The sequence below is a fragment of the Mauremys reevesii genome, linkage group 7 (assembly GCF_016161935.1).
Source record: "Mauremys reevesii isolate NIE-2019 linkage group 7, ASM1616193v1, whole genome shotgun sequence".
In the NCBI taxonomy this organism is placed as follows: Eukaryota; Metazoa; Chordata; order Testudines; family Geoemydidae; genus Mauremys; species Mauremys reevesii.
In genome coordinates, this window is record NC_052629.1 from 36,333,652 (window position 1) to 36,349,825 (window position 16,174).

General features: G+C 41.0%; 1 protein-coding gene across 22 annotated transcripts in view; it reads right to left on the reverse strand.

The window, feature by feature from the left end:
* Positions 1-16,174, reverse strand: part of PCDH15 (protocadherin related 15) — a 790,091-nt gene that overhangs the window by 249,886 nt on the left and 524,031 nt on the right. For all 22 annotated transcript variants that reach the window (XM_039547294.1, XM_039547276.1, XM_039547275.1 and 19 more), the window contains one exon: positions 12,899-13,027. In XM_039547294.1, coding sequence (XP_039403228.1) covers positions 12,899-13,027 — 129 coding nt within the window. The remainder of the gene's footprint in view (positions 1-12,898; positions 13,028-16,174) is intronic.

Genomic DNA, 16,174 nt, shown 5'->3' on the forward strand with positions numbered 1-16,174 from the left:
AGGAACTGGGTATGTTTAGTTTGGAAAAGAGGGGAGTAAGGGGGGTTATGATAGCTGTCTTCAAATACTAGAAAGGTTGCCATAAAAAAAGATGGAGAAAAAATGTTGTCTTTTGCCACAGAGGGCAGGAAAAGAAGCAATGGATTCAAATGACAGCACAGCAGATTTAGATTAAATCTCAAGAAAAACTTCCTAACTGTAAGAGCAATAGGTCATTGGAAGAAACTGCCTAGGAAAGTTGTCGAAGCTCCTTCACTGGAAGTTTTCAAAAAGAGATTGATATCCATCTGTCTTGGATGGTTTAGGCAGGGAGTTAGATAAGATGACCCTTGCAGTTGCTTCTAACCCTATGGTTCTAGGGTGATTCTATCATACTGCTATCAATTCTTTTCATTTTAAAAAAAAAATTTCAATTTTGAATATCAACCCACCCCCTTTTCTCCCCCCCCATCACATCCCATGAATTCACATATCAGAATATGCACCCAACATCTGCAATATATATAACAATATATAGCAGCCCAGCAGAAGACCAGGCTGCTGATGATAAACACAATAACTGATAATTAATATAATCATAGAATATTAGGATTGGGAGATAGAAAGGTTATCAATCACCAGCCAATCACCATCTCCAACCAGCACCAACACCAGCCAACCAGCCCCAGCCAGGGCTGGCTTTAGCTAAATTGTAAATGGAGGGCCTAAAAAACTCCTAGGTAACTTTTTCCCCACTCACCGATTCAGTGATTCAGTGTTTCCTATCACCCTCCTACCCCTATCCCTCCCTAAACCTCCCCCCCACACTCCTTCCATTCCCTCTGAGACCATTGCTTCTTCTTCTCCTCTTCTCTCCCTCCTGAGAACAGACCCCTCCATCCCTTTTGCACCCCCTTCAGGTAGTTGAAATTCTCACATCAACTCCCTCTCTTTCTCCCCTTCTTTCACCTCTCCTACTCCCTCTCTCTTCCAGCCTCCCTCTCCCTCATCTCCCTAGCATTTACTCTTTTCTCTCTCCACACTCTCCAAAACACTCTCTGTTGCCTGGAAGACTCTGATGTTGCCTCACCCTGTGCTGAATGAAGATGAATGATCACTCCCTCGGCTGCCTGGCAATGTTCCTCACTAATTCAGGCCCCAATATGCCATTGGCTCTTGGCAAACACACTCACACTGCTGCTCCATTTCTCTCTCGTCTACTGTTCTGTCTCCTGTCCTTCTTTTCTGCCTGCTGCTGCTAGCCAGCCAGTCCCCAGCCAGCCTGTACATGATTTTTTTCCTTCTCCAGAAGTGCTTGCTTTGCTCTTGTCCTTGTTGAACCTCCTCATCCTCCAATTTGTCCCAATCTCAATTTGTCTACTCCCCTGGACTCTATCCCCCTCCTCCAGTGTATATCTATCTCCCCATCATCTGAAAATCTGAAAACTTGCTGTCCCATCATCATCATCCAGATCATTATCAGAAATGAGGAGAAAAAAAAAACCCCCCCAGGACTGACTGGGGGGGCACTGATACTGGCTGCCAACTAGACATTGAAACTGTTGATCACTACACTGCTGATGAAAAAAATCCTCTAGCCAGCTTCCATTCATTCATCCATCAATCCATACTACACTAACTCTTAAGAAAGAATATTGTGGGGAGACCATATCAAAGCTTTGCTAAAATCAAGACATTCACCACTTTCCATATCCACAGAGCCAGTTATCTCATCAATCAAGGGCATGTTGGTCAGGCATGCACTTCTTTTTCCTTGAATCCATGTTGACTGTTCCTGATCACCTTCCTCTCCTCCAAGTGCTTCAGGATGGATTCATTGAGGTCCTGCTCCATGATTTTTCCAGGGACTGAGGTGAGGCTGACTGGTCTGTAGTTCCCTGGGTTCACTTTCTTCCCTTTTTAATATATGGACACTATATTTTGCCTTTTTCCAATCATCTGGGACCTCCCCTGATCACCACGAATTTTCAAAGATAATGGCCAATGGCTCTGCAATCACATCAGACAACTCTCTCAGCACCGTTGGATGCATTAGATCTGGACTCGTGGACTTGTGCGTGTCCAGATTTTCTAAATAGTCCTTAACCTGTTCTTTCACCACTGAGGGCTGCTCACCTCCTCCCCATATTGTGTTGCCCAGTGCAGCAGTCTGGGAGCTGACCTTATCTGTGACAACCGGGGCAAAAAAAGCATTGAGTACCACATCTTCTGTCACTAGGTTGCCTCCCCCATTCAGTAAGGGTCCCACACTTTCCCTGACCACCTTCTTGTTGCTAACATACCTGTAGAAACCCTTCTTGTTACCCTTCACATCCCTTGCTAGCTGCAACTCCAGTTGTGCCTTGGCCTTCCTGATTACACCCCTGCATGCTCTAGCAATATTTTTATACTCCTCCCTAGTCATCTGTCCAAATGTCCACTTCTTGTAAGCTTCCTGTTTGAGTTTAAGCTCACCGAAGATTTCACTGTTAAGCTAAGCTGGTCGCCTGCCATATTTGCTATTCTTTCTGCACATCGGGATGGTTTGTTCCTGTGCCCTCAATAAGGCTTCTTTAAAATACAGCCTTATTTTGGTTCTATCTAAATTGGTTCTATCATGCGGCATATAGGAATAAGCTATCAAAAGGCTTTTTTGAATATTTCAGATTCTGTATATTTTAGAAATTACACTAATAGATAAGATAGGGAGCTGCTGTTGCAATGATATGTTCCATCTTATAGTTTTATCTAAGCTAAAAGTGAACTGATTTTGTTATTTGAAGAGATTATTGTACCTTATGGGCACCTAAAAAAACCACAACATGGATTTTAAAGATACTTATTACTGCTTTGAAATGTCACATCCATAGTTTAAGATGAGAAAAAACAGCAACCATGTAAGAAAAACTAAAATTTTCAAAATATTGCTTTGTCACATTGAAACAAAAGAGGAAGGGTCCTCAAGGAGCCATTGAAATCACTGATCTTTTACTTCAATGTGACAAATTTAAGCTATGACAGTGCTGACAAAAACTCACTGAGTTCTTTTTCTAAGGAACGTCATCTCGGCTTGAGCACTTTTGCAGCAGAGCAGTGTGGCGAAGGACCCAGTTCCTATAGCGATTAGTGCCTAAATTCATGTCCTGTTTGTGCCCATATAGCCCTAGATAAAGCTTTGTTGAAGCGGTCTACACAACCTGAAGTGCAATTTGCATTAAATCAGACTTCGTGAATAAGTAGCATAATTGGAGGTGAAGAGAAATCTAGTCCAGAGAAGCAGGTTTTCTATTGGATAATATCAATTTTGTTTTCTTAAGATAAAGAAATCCTAAATAACTATAGTCAAACTCACTAACAAACAAACAAACAAACACACACACACCCAATAATGAATATACTTTTTACTGAATAATCATGAAATGGGGGCAGGAAGAAGAGTTCATGTCCCGTCCCCCCTTTCCTTTCCTTTATCTTCCTTGTCTTGCGGGTCTTTTGGTTAATACAGTCCTGTCTTAATAGTTCTACTATTCTATTGTCTTGTGACTGTGTTGCTACTGGAGGTGACAGGCAGTGGATTTGTCTTATTGCTTATGTCTCCCTTTTATCTAAGATGTCTTAAATGCCTTTTGAATTCTCTACTGTGCATATTTTCAGTGTCACTGAAACTCCATCACTGACTTATGATTGATGGGATTCTTCCTACCAGGTTTAAGGAAAAAATAATAATAAACAGTGCAATATATAGTCAAGCAAAATTTCCTCTGGATTTCATATTTTCCTGCAAGATTCAGGACATGTTCTACTAGTATACTTTTATTAGGAAAGAATGAACAAGTTCAGATAAAGTAAGATCCAACTAAAATCTCTAACCAAACCAAACCTGAATTCAGGCTGAGATAGGAAAAGGAAAATATTATATACTATATTTATGTTTTACCCCTTTTTCTGCACTTCTTGGTTTTGGCTAGCTCTGAAAGCAGAAATACAATATAAAATGCTATTCTCACGATATTTCTGACTCAGTCAGTGAAAACTGTACAGAAATCATGCTAAAGAACAAGATGAATTTAGTCACGCTTAATTACCCAAATATATGCAAATAAACATTAGAATTTTTTGTTTTTATCCAAAATGCCTCTTTGCTCTGAGTTTATCCCAAAATATCATCCATCAGCACAATCCCTTCTTGTGATTCACAAGAATAACAAATAATATATTGTAGTTTTCATTATTATTTGTGTCATGTGTTTCATAACAAAACCATAAAAACTAACTAAAGAGAAAACAGAAAGTTTACCCCTAACTCACTGGTATCTCTCCCAACTCCCATTGTACCTTCCTTCTATGAGGTTTCCCTACAGCTTTCCTCCCTTTAAAAACACCCTGCGGTAAGATAATCTGAAGTCAACTTATGATGTTCTTAATGTACTGTATTATTAACATCATGCTTACCAAAATTTAATAAAAAGGTAGGATGTATGCTGTGACGTTATTGATATAAATGGGGACCATATAGAACATGGGTTGCAACCAAGGTCCTGTAGTGGCACCAAATTTTAAGTAAAGGGGGTCATATAAGGTGTCTAAGACCGGGTTGCTGGTTATGATTATGCTGTCTGTATGTCTGTGTATCATTTTGTAGTTGAAGTTATAAGTATTGGCTCTGTACTGTCTGTATTTTGTATTATGCTCGGCTTCTGGGAAATACCCCAGACAAGCTGGTGTTAGCCCTGCCTAGCTGGCTTGATGGCCCATTAAGGACCATCAGCTACACAATTGACCCATGGAGAGAAGGCAGACACGCCTTGTGACTCAGCAAAGTATGCAGGGACTGGCCCATGTGACTCCAGACTCCATTTTGCTGTAATTTTCCACAGTAAGGACAAAGAGGTTCTTACACCTGGAAAAGCCTATATAAGGCTGATGCATCATCTCCATCTGGTCTTCAATCCTGCTTCTGACCTCTGGAGGGACTTTGCTACAAACTGAAGCTCTACACAAGGGACTGAGGACCCATCCCAGCAGGGGATGTATTCCAGAGATTTGATTTGAACCTGCAGCTTATGCCATCGCTGCTGCAAGCCTGAACTAAGAACTTTGCCATTACTGTATGTAATCGATTCCATTTAACCAATTCTACCTCTCATCTCTACCTTTTTCCCTTTGTAAATAAACCTTTAGATTTTAGATTCTAAAGGATTGGCAACAGCGTGATTTGTGTGTAAGATCTGATGTGTATATTGACCTGGGTCTGGGGCTTGGTCCTTTGGGATCAAGAGAACCTTTTTCTTTTATTGGGGTGTTGGTTTTCATAACCATTCATCCCCAGGACGAGTGCACTGGTGGTGATGCTGGGAGACTGGAGTGTCTAAGGAAATTGCTTGTGTGACTTGTGGTTAGCCAGCGGGGTGAGACCAAAGTCCTTTTTGTCTGGCTGGTTTGGTTTGCCTTAGAGGTGGAAAAACCCCAGCCTAGGGCTGTGACTGCCCAGTTCAAGCAATTGGTCCTGATTTGGCACTCTCAGTTGGGTCCCGCCAGAATCGCTCCTTCACATATGCATACACACCTTTGGAAGCCAATGGGCAGATCCACCAGCTGAGGAGATAAAGGCCAAACTCCAGTTCAACTCCCTTTCCTCAGGGCCAGATTGATTAACAAAGTAAATTCCAAACCATAATCAAAGTAACACAGAAGACTTGGTAACAGCCAATAGAGGCCTTTGCCGCTTTCAGCAAACTGGGAGAGGAGAGGGCATGTCCTTTTTCCTTCAGGAAACCTTCCTTACAACAGCTTTTCTTTTCTTTTATATCCCCACCCCAGATCACTCATATAATGGGCAGGGAACTTGGTTCTATTTGTAATCCCTTATCTGCTGGAATTTAAGGAGGACCTATATACCTTGTCACAACCTTATAGATTTGTTAATCGTCAACAAATATTATTTTAATGTTTTGTATTCTCTTCGTTGATATATCCCACTACAATTAAATTAAATGTATATTTGACTTGTCTGCTAGATCTTTGAGAAGTGAGAGTGGAAAATAAAGGAAAATTCTAAGGGTCCGTAGGCAATAAAACCCAGGTTTTTTAAAGGTATTTAGGAGTTGCTCCTCTCAGCATTGCAAGGCCTACATGACTTGGGAGCCTAAATCTCATTTTCAAAAGTGCCTAAATTTTGAAAATGAGACTTAGGCATTGTAACACTGAACAGAGCAATGACTAAATACCTTAAAAAATCTGGGCCTAAATGCTCCAGGCCTCATTAGCAAACGTTTTAGGTACACCTTTCGCACACTATGAGCTCCCGTGACTCTCTCTGATACTAACAGTGATGCTGAAAGCACATGTATTACTCTTCAGATGCCACTATTCTCACTTCTATTGATAATGTTCCTCTAGTGCTATTATGATCTCATACTGGCCCATCAGTTCCTCTCTCTGCACTTTCCATCATGGATGCATCATGCTCCAGAGTGGGGAGAGAATTATGGACCAATGTTAGTGTAACAATATGGGACAACAGAAGCAATAGGGAAGCATTTCCAGTAGAACCGAGTGAAATTCAGAATTTACATTGTGTGGGAAATTCCATCATTTCAACATTTGTTACCATTCCAATTTGGGATGGAACGTCGTGGTTTTTTTTTGCTTTGTTTTTAACAGAATAGAAATTACAAATATATTTTTGGAAATCTTGAAATGTATCATTTTAACATTTTTGATGAACATTCCACAAATGTAAATATTTTGTTTCTTTAAGTTGAAATGATGGGAAATGCTTTCTTTTGAGTCATTTCAACATTATGTTGCATTTTCCCATTGTGGCTCATTGCCATATGGGAGTATAGTTCAGGAGTCTGATGTTCTCATTCTTTCTGGTGAGCCAGTTTCTCTAGCCAAACTTTATCTCCCATAATGCAACCAGAGTGATGCAACTCACATGACATGCAATGCTGTGTGTTGCATTGTGGGAAATGTAGTCCTCTTGGGAGCTCAACATATACGAAAGAATGGGGGCCTGAACTACAACTCCCATACTGCAATAAGTTGACAAGGCAATGCAGTTTAATACTTCATTGAACTAATTCCAAATTAAACATTTTGGGTCACTTCAACAAAACATAATATTCTGATTTGGATCAAACTGAAAATTTCATTTTGATTTTCTCAATGGAAAATTTTTCTCTTTCTTTTTTGCAAAAATCAGTATTTTCCTGCAGAAATTTTTAGTTTTCCAGAAACTGCATTTTCCATCAGAAAATCAACCTGACAAAAAAATCTCTGCTCTAGTTATCAGTGTTCTCAGCATTATGGTTAATGTCAAGGAGAAACAGACATCTCACTTCTGGGGGAAAAAAAAGTCTTCCTAAAAGCTGTGTTAAAAAGAAATTGTTTAATATGAAGGGAAAATCAGAAGGTGAGGTGGTCAGAGCAAACGGACAAACAGGACATAGTGGGGATGTGTGACTGTGCACCTGAAGCCTATCACCTGGGATGCTCTGTCCAGGGCCTAAGTTAGAAATAGTGTCAGTAAAGTTAATTTTTTGTGTTTTGTTTTGTTTTAAATGAAATGGAAAGAGTAAGTGGCTGCACACTCATATCTGGCATGGGTATGGAGGGTGCAGGTTGCCCCTGAATCGGAGGATCAAGTTGAAGAATCTGCCAGTTTACAATCTAAGGTCTTGTCTACATGAACAACTGGTTTTCAGTAAGCTGTGGTGTGAATCTACATCACACTAGCCTGCCGAGGACTCAGTATCCACATGGATGCTGCTGATGTGCATTAACAGTTTGTTAATACACTTTGATCTATTCCTTCTTGAAAGACTATTAGATGAAAGCACATTAACTTACTGTCAATGAGCTTCAGTCGGGTCCAGATGGACAGTTACTCCTTTGCAGGCTAGTATGGGATATAGTCACATCCCCGCTTGCTGCAAACAAATTGTTTGTGTAGACAAGCCCTAAGTAAGTTTAGTTTCCCATCTGCTGGTTGATTTGTGTGCATATGAAAAATAGACACAAGGAATATCCTTGTGTACCACGGCAGCCAAGATTTGATTTAACCTTGCAGCCATGATGTAGCTCCTTGAATAAATAAATTAAATGTGAGCTCCCTCTAATCAGCAACCAGAATCTTTTCTAAGCTTTATTTTTTAAAGCAGGAATACATTCTTCATAACACGTTCTCCTTTTGAGGAGCTATTTGGAAGTATGGCTACTATACAGCTAGGTTTTCTGGACATTGCCTCTTTTTTGAGCCTCCATCCTCTGTCCAGGCAGATTTTTCAAACAGGCAATGTCTGGGATTTTTTCAAAGATGCTGCAGCTCAGAGAACCCCGATTGGTCCACTTCCTGACTGGTTCCCTCTCCGGCATTGGCAGCCGATCGGTCCATTCCCCTGCAGCCACAGCTGCTGAATCATACCCACTCAGACCCTGGCTCCCAGCCCTGCGGAGAGGGGTCCCCCAGAGAGGGACTGACTGATGGCCGGCACTGCGTCCTGGACTTGCGCCAGCCACCATGCCACTGTGACATGGAATAACACTGCCCCCAATCTCCAGTGAGTACCTCGCTGCAGATACCCCCTCTAACCTCCCCAACTGTACCTGTCCTTCAGCTCCCCCTTCTCCCTCGCCCCCTCCCCTCCGCAGTTTACTCTTTTGGGGAACCTGAAATATGGTAATCTTATTTGCAAGGGCTGGCCCCACCCTCACTACTAACTATAGGAAGCAAATTTTCTTGATATACACAAAATCATACTTGTACAGATAAAAGCTAACCCTCTTTCTCTATCACACATGCAGAACAGCAGCCATCTGACAAGAATCACAACTAGTCAAACCCACATCGATGCAGCATGAAGACCAGCAGTATCCTGGCTCACCAGCTCTACCCTATCATTCCAGAAAACTTTATCTAGCTCTCTACTGAGGCTACAAACTGTTCCTCTATCTGGCATTTTGTGTTCTATCCCCTCTCTTCTACTCCTCATTCAGTATTTTCTTTCCTTTTTCCCCCTCTGCTCCTTTCTTGTGATAGCTGTTATTTCTCCCCATGCCTGCTTATATCCCTTATCAGTGGGCTGGTTGAAATAAAGTAAAATTTATTAGAACCTTATCTCAGAAGTGAGGGCTTTGAGATCAAGATTAAAATGAATTAGAATCATACTGTAATCACAGGAGGTAGCAACTTGTTATAGTATCAGAGGGGCAGCCGTGTTAGTCTGGATCTGTAAAAGCAGCAAAGAGTCCTGTGGCACCTTATAGACTAACAGAAGTTTTGGAGCATGAGCTTTCGTGGGTGAATACCCACTTCGTCGGATGCATGTAGTGGAAATTTCCAGGGGCAGGTATATATATGCAAGCAAGAAGCCGGCTGGAGATAACGAGGTTAGTTCAATCAGGGAGGATGAGGCCCTCTTCTAGCAGCTGAGGCGTGAAAACCAAGGGAGGAGAAACTGGTTTTGTAGTTGGCAAGCCATTCACAGTCTTTGTTTAATCCTGAGCGGATGGTGTCAAATTTGCAGATGAACTGAAGCTCAGCAGTTTCTCTTTGAAGTCTGGTCCTGAAGTTTTTTTGCTGCAGGATGGCCAACTTAAGATCTCCTATTGTGTGGCCAGGGAGGTTGAAGTGTTCTCCTACAGGTTTTTGTATATTGCCATTCCTAATATGTGTGTTGTATCCATTTATCCTTTTCCATAGAGACTGTCCAGTTTGGCCGATGTACATAGCAGAGGGGCATTGCTGGCATATGATGGCGTATATTACATTTTATGGCTGACCTGGAACAACGCTTCCTCAGCTGTCGTCCATTCACACCCCTTCTCCACCTACGCTACATTGATGACATCTTCATCATCTGGACCCATGGGAAGGAGACTCTCTGGAAAAATTCCACCACGATTTCAACAGCTTCCACCCCACCATCAACCTCAGCCTGGACCAATCTACACAGGAGGTCCACTTTCTTGACACCACGGTGCAAATAAGTGATGGTCACATTAACACCACCCTATACCGAAAACCTACCGACCGCTATGCCTACCTTCATGCCTCCAGCTTCCATCCCGGGCACACCACACGATCCATCGTCTACAGCCAAGCACTGAGGTACAACCTCATCTGCTCTAACCCCTCAGACAGAGACCAACACCTACAAAATCTCCACCAAGCATTCTCAAAACAACAATACCCACATGAGGAAATAAGGAAACAGATCAACAGAGCCAGACATGTACCCAGAAGCCTCCTACTGCAAGACAAACCCAAGAAAGAAACCAACAGGACTCCACTGGCCATCACATACAGTCCCCAGCTAAAACCCCTCCAACGCATCATCAGGGATCTACAACCCATCCTGGACAATGATCCCACACTTTCACAGGCCTTGGGTGGCAGGCCAGTCCTCGCCCACAGACAATCTGCAGCATATTCTCCCCAGTAACTGCACACCGCACCATAGTAACTCTAACTCAGGAACCAATCCATGCAACAAACCTCGATGCCAACTCTGCCCACATATCTACACCAGCGACACCATCACAGGACCTAACCAGATCTGCCACACCATCACCGGTTTATTCACCTGCATGTCCACCAATGTAATATACACCATCATATGCCAGCAATGCCCCCTGCTATGTACATCGGCCAAACTGGACAGTCTCTATGGAAAAGGATAAATGGACACAACACACACATTAGGAATGGCAATATACAAAAACCTGTAGGAGAACACTTCAACCTCCCTGGCCACACAATAGGAGATCTTAAGTTGGCCATCCTGCAGCAAAAAAACTTCAGGACCAGACTTCAAAGAGAAACTGCTGAGCTTCAGTTCATCTGCAAATTTGACACCATTAGCTCAGGATTAAACAAAGACTGTGAATGGCTTGCCAGCTACAAAACCAGTTTCTCCTCCCTTGGTTTTCACACCTCAACTGCTAGAAGAGAGCCTCATCCTCCCTGATTGAACTAACCTCGTTATCTCCAGCCTGCTTCTTGCTTGCATATATATACCTGCCCCTGGAAATTTCCACTACATGCATCCGACAAAGTGGGTATTCACCCACGAAGGCTCATGCTCCAAAACTTCTGTTAGTCTATAAGGTGCCACAGGACTCTTTGCTGCTTTTACAACTTGTTATAGTCTCTTATAACTTTAACATTGTCAGATTTTTCTTAGAAATGATGCATCAGTTATTTATAAACTTGGGAAGGAGCTTTCACTAAAAACCCTTTCATCTCCTATGGCGGGGCGGGGGGGAGGAAAGGTGTTGGTTTACTTGCAGGATTAAGATAATTAAAAAGACAAACAGTCTGCCGATCATATGAATCTCATCTTCTTGGCAACCAGTCATAATATCAAAAGTTCAGTTCTGGTTGGGAGCTTTAAATTTACTTCCTTATCAGGATGTAGAAAAATAAATAGTATTGTGGATTGTGTGAAATATCATTAACACTAGTGGGCGGAAGCACTCCCCTTCATTTAAGATAGCTTTAAAAAACTATTGTGCTCTTTTATGGAACCAGAAAACAAACAATAGCAGCCTTCACCTAAAACACAGGCATACGTACTGTCCAAAACAAAGACACATAAGTGCAGAGAGGTTTTGCTTGGTATTCTTTTAGAAGAAGTGATGTAAAAGTCATAGTAAAACAAGATTTGATTTGATTTGATTTCTTAAGTTGTGTTAAATCCTATTAGTTCAAAAGCCTGACCCACATACCCCAGCTTGCTGACACTTGGGGCACTGCCAAGAAAACAACACAAAATAACAAAATATTTTGAGTGACAAATTCTTCATTTGGCAGCATGTCCCAATGAGTGACAAAATATTATAAAAAAAAATAAACAGCTTAAAATTACTACTGCTAAAGATTCCAAATGTAAGCCAGGACTCAAACTAATTTTACAACATCAGCTCAATTTATTTAGATCAAATTAAAAGATTTCTAATTGCTTTTTTCCCCCTCACTAATCTTAGCAATTCGTGTACGTGAAACATCAATCATTTGGTAGAATAGAAATTAACTGTTATAGCAGCAGGCAACTGTGATCTTGCGACGATATTCAATTCCATTAACATTAAGGTTTCTCGTTAACAGTGGTAGCCTGGTTAGTTTCAAGTTGCTCTTGCTTCTAGTTTCACTACAGAACTGAATTGGAAGCTCCAAAGTTATCATTTAATAAAAAATTTACTCCCTATCTTCTCAGTGGAAATGGGTCACCACATTTTCAATAAGACTTTGAGGCTAATGCTGATTAACTATTCATAGTGAATTATACAAATATTAACATTGTTCATAAAATAAAGAAATAAGTATGAAAAAGTATACAGTATGGCATGATATGTAAGTGCATCATAATGAGACATTACTAAGATGTTTCTGAAAATATACACATTTATTTTAAATGCTGTATAAATAAATAATTCCCTTCAGCTCATAGCAGAATTAAAAATAAAGAAAACTAAATTAAAACAAGTTTCAGAGTGGTAGCCGTGTTAGTCTGTATCAGCAAAAAGAACGAGGAGTACTTCTGGCACTTTTGAGACTAACATTTATTTGCGCATTAGCTTTTGTGGGCTGAAACCCACTTCATTGGATGCATGCAGTGGAAAATACAGTAGGAAGATATATATATACACAGAGAACATGAAAAAATAGGTGTTGCCATACCAACTCTAACAAGACTACCTTAATTTGTTAATCACTAAGGTGCCACAAGTACTCCTCGTTCTTTTTGTTAAATTAAAACAAGTAAAGCAAAATTTGTAAGCTTTTCTACGTAAAGACAAAAAAGCACAGTATATTTATATTGCAGACTATTTAACTTCTAAACTAAAATAATTCTATGATTCATAGTCTCTAACATTTTTACTGTGATCTTCAAGCACACCGTGATTAACTTACCCTCACTTGCCCGACAAAAGCATTCACTTCCTCTTCTTGTACAGATAAATTTTTAGGTAGAAAGGGATCAAAGACTGGTCCATTGTCATTTACATCGGTCACCACCACATTAACAGTGGCAGTTGAGGTCTGCAGGGAAAGATAAAATAGTGAGCCAAATATTTGCACTTCACATGATGTCTTACTACTATGTATGACTAGAGCTCTGCTGTGAAAAAGCACCAACCGTGAAACAAATAAAATATATCACTCTTCCCCTAGTCTGTGAAAAGTCAAGCATTAGTCAGTTTTGCCTTTTGTTTGTCAGCTTTTGGGGGAATGGAGGGTGTGTTAAAGCAAAGACTATGGATCCATTTCAAGTACCTCTGGGAAACGTGAACATTTGTGATTTTCTTCCTTCCTTGTATTTCATCATGAAACACCATTTTTTCCAGCAGAAATAGCTAGTTTTGGCCCTTGACCAAATTCTTGTTAAAACCCATAAAAAATAATTGTTCTGTTTCATGTACGAATTCCAGGATGTAGCATTTAGTTTAACTGTAATCTGTTCGAAGACTTGTTACATACTCAGTAGGCCACAGAAAAATTTTATCTTTAAAAATGTAATCATTAATATAAGTTGACCTGTGACCTACACTAAGTGCTTGTGTAACCCACACACCTTCTGGGTGTGGTATTCTGTCCCATCTAGTGGCACTGAGGCCATTTAAAGAGAGATAAAAATGAGTCTGCTCTTCACCCTTAGCTAACAGTTGGCTCTTAGTCAGCTTTTAGCTCATGCGGTAGAGGCTCATGCACTAAGCTCCAGAAATCCCCAGTTCAATCCTGCCCACCAACGACATACACTTATCTACACCCTGAGTTACTGAGCTTCATGTCAAAGTGCGAATTTACAGTGCAAAATATTGCCATGCAGTCAAGTCCTCTGTGGTCACTGCTATGCCCAGGGCCAGCTCCAGGCACCAGCATTCCAAGCGGGTGCTTGGGGTGGCAATCTGCAAGGGGCGGCAGTCCATGTGGTTTTTTTGCACCCATGCAGCGTGCCGAATTGCCACCGCGGATGGCGGGGGCAGTCCGTGTGCCGTTAGGGCAGCACATGCATTTCTGCGGTGGTGGCAATTCAGCGGCAGCTTCTATGTTCAGCTGTCCGCGGCGGCGTAGCTTCTGTCTTCTGGCTAAAGACAGAAGCTGCCGCCGAATTGCCACCACCGCGGAAACGCGCGTGCCACCCTAACGGCACATGGACTGCCCTCGCCGTCAGCGGCGGCAATTCGGCGCGCTGCTTAGGGCGGCAAAAACAGTAGAGCCGGCCCTGGCTATGCCAAACTGCACTCCAAGACTTTCACTATACCATAGCAGTGTCCATGTGGCAAGTTACTGTGTTGAACCTTGTGCACTATAGATTTACACCCTGGCTTGAGACCCACTAACTCACTATGTAGACAAGCCCAACAAGACAACCTCTTTCCTCATGAAACATGGCCACAGTTGCCATCAATGAAGGGGCCTGAACTACAGCTTCAATGGCATTAAAAAGCAGAAAGCTGCTTGTAGGATGGTGTCTACTAGGACCTCATTCTTTTGGAAATCAGTTCTTCCCAGTCTGTAATAGCCCGGGTTTGTTAACCTTTAGGTCAGGTTGCAAAGGCCATCCTTTTTCTTTGTCCAATATGGATCTGGGTTGAGAGCAGGGTGAGGCTGAAACTCCAGTGCTGGCTTTGTTGATGGAGATTATTATTCAGTTCTTGTTATAGTTATGTTGCTTTAACAAGTAATCAATACTCAGTCATCATTTGTCTTGTTTCGACATAATATACTACATACTTATACATACACAAAGTATTTTTAAAACTGTATGAAAATAATGGTGCAATTAACTAGCTTCTTGTAGTGGCTTTTTGCTCAGTTGCTTACTATTTATTTCTGAAACTTGTCATTCCTATATTTAACTTATTTTAGGAAGCTCAAGCTCTTTTTTTAAAGATGTACAAAATCATTGTCAACAATAAGAAGGCTCCAGAACATTTACTGTTGATGATACACAAAACACACTGAATTCAAATGGATTTTAATAAACTAATCTGATTCTGCACAATGAAGAGAAATAAAATCTCTTAGATTTAGTAAACTGAGAAAACATGACATGGAAATCATAGACTTTAGAAAATAAATAGCTGTCTCCGTTTGAGAGATTTTTTTTTCTATTACAAAGAAACTTTAATGGAATGTTTCTACAATGTGATTGTTGCTTTCATGATGCTGTCAATAGTGAGTCAACCTAGTGCATCATTTAGAACATTTAGATTTGTTACTCAGCAGCCAAAACACATTTTGTCTGATTGCTTTCGAATCAAGTTTATGAAAGTAAAATTATTATTCTGATTTGCTTACAGATCCATCTTTGTGTCTGAAGAAAAAAGAACATCAATGTGTGTGTGAGTGCGCACGTGCATATTACACATATAAATCTACGTATTGTGGAAAATTCAATTATCACAAGCATTTTTTTTAAATGACATCCATACGTGCCCAGAGTTTTGTGTAATCATTGTCTGTAACAGTACTATTAAACATTAAACCAATAAAGAGAGTTTCTCTTATCATACTCAATCCCATCTCAAAATTCAGATCTAAAATGTGACCTATGACCGCCTAATGATCTTTCTAATACAAAAATAAAATCCCAGTCTCTAAGACATCTTGTATTGCCCCTGCCCAATTGTTTTTTTTGCCAAAATGGTCACTATGGCCTTACCACAAATACAGTCTACCAGTCTGAATGCTGGTATAATTCTAGAAAGGCGCATATGAGGGAACAAAACACTTTCCTTCAGCTTTCAGCCACTCAAGGGAGAGGTGGAATTTTGTGTCATTCTTCAACATAAGTTCAATTTTAATGTGAAGGGAACTTGCAATAAATCTCAGGAATTCTTACAGCGCAGGGATTAGCCTCAGGGTGGGGGTAGGGGGAATAAAGAGGAGGGGAGGAGACATACCAGAGAGGGAAATGGGCAATTATTAGTGAAAAGCAAGAAAAAAGAGAAACTTGAATGAGAAAGGGACAAGATGCCCAACAAAATACAAAAGGGTAAAGCAGACCTTCCCTCAATCTGTATGGTAATATGGGGGAAGGAAATGAGTTTACTGCCACCTCCGAGATATCTGAAGAGGTTTACTGGGAACCTGGACTCTTTACCTTAGAGATAACTGGCAGAGACCCAAGGGCTACAGGATCATTATAAGATCAGACCGGGCTCATTTTAGAACCTAGATCTT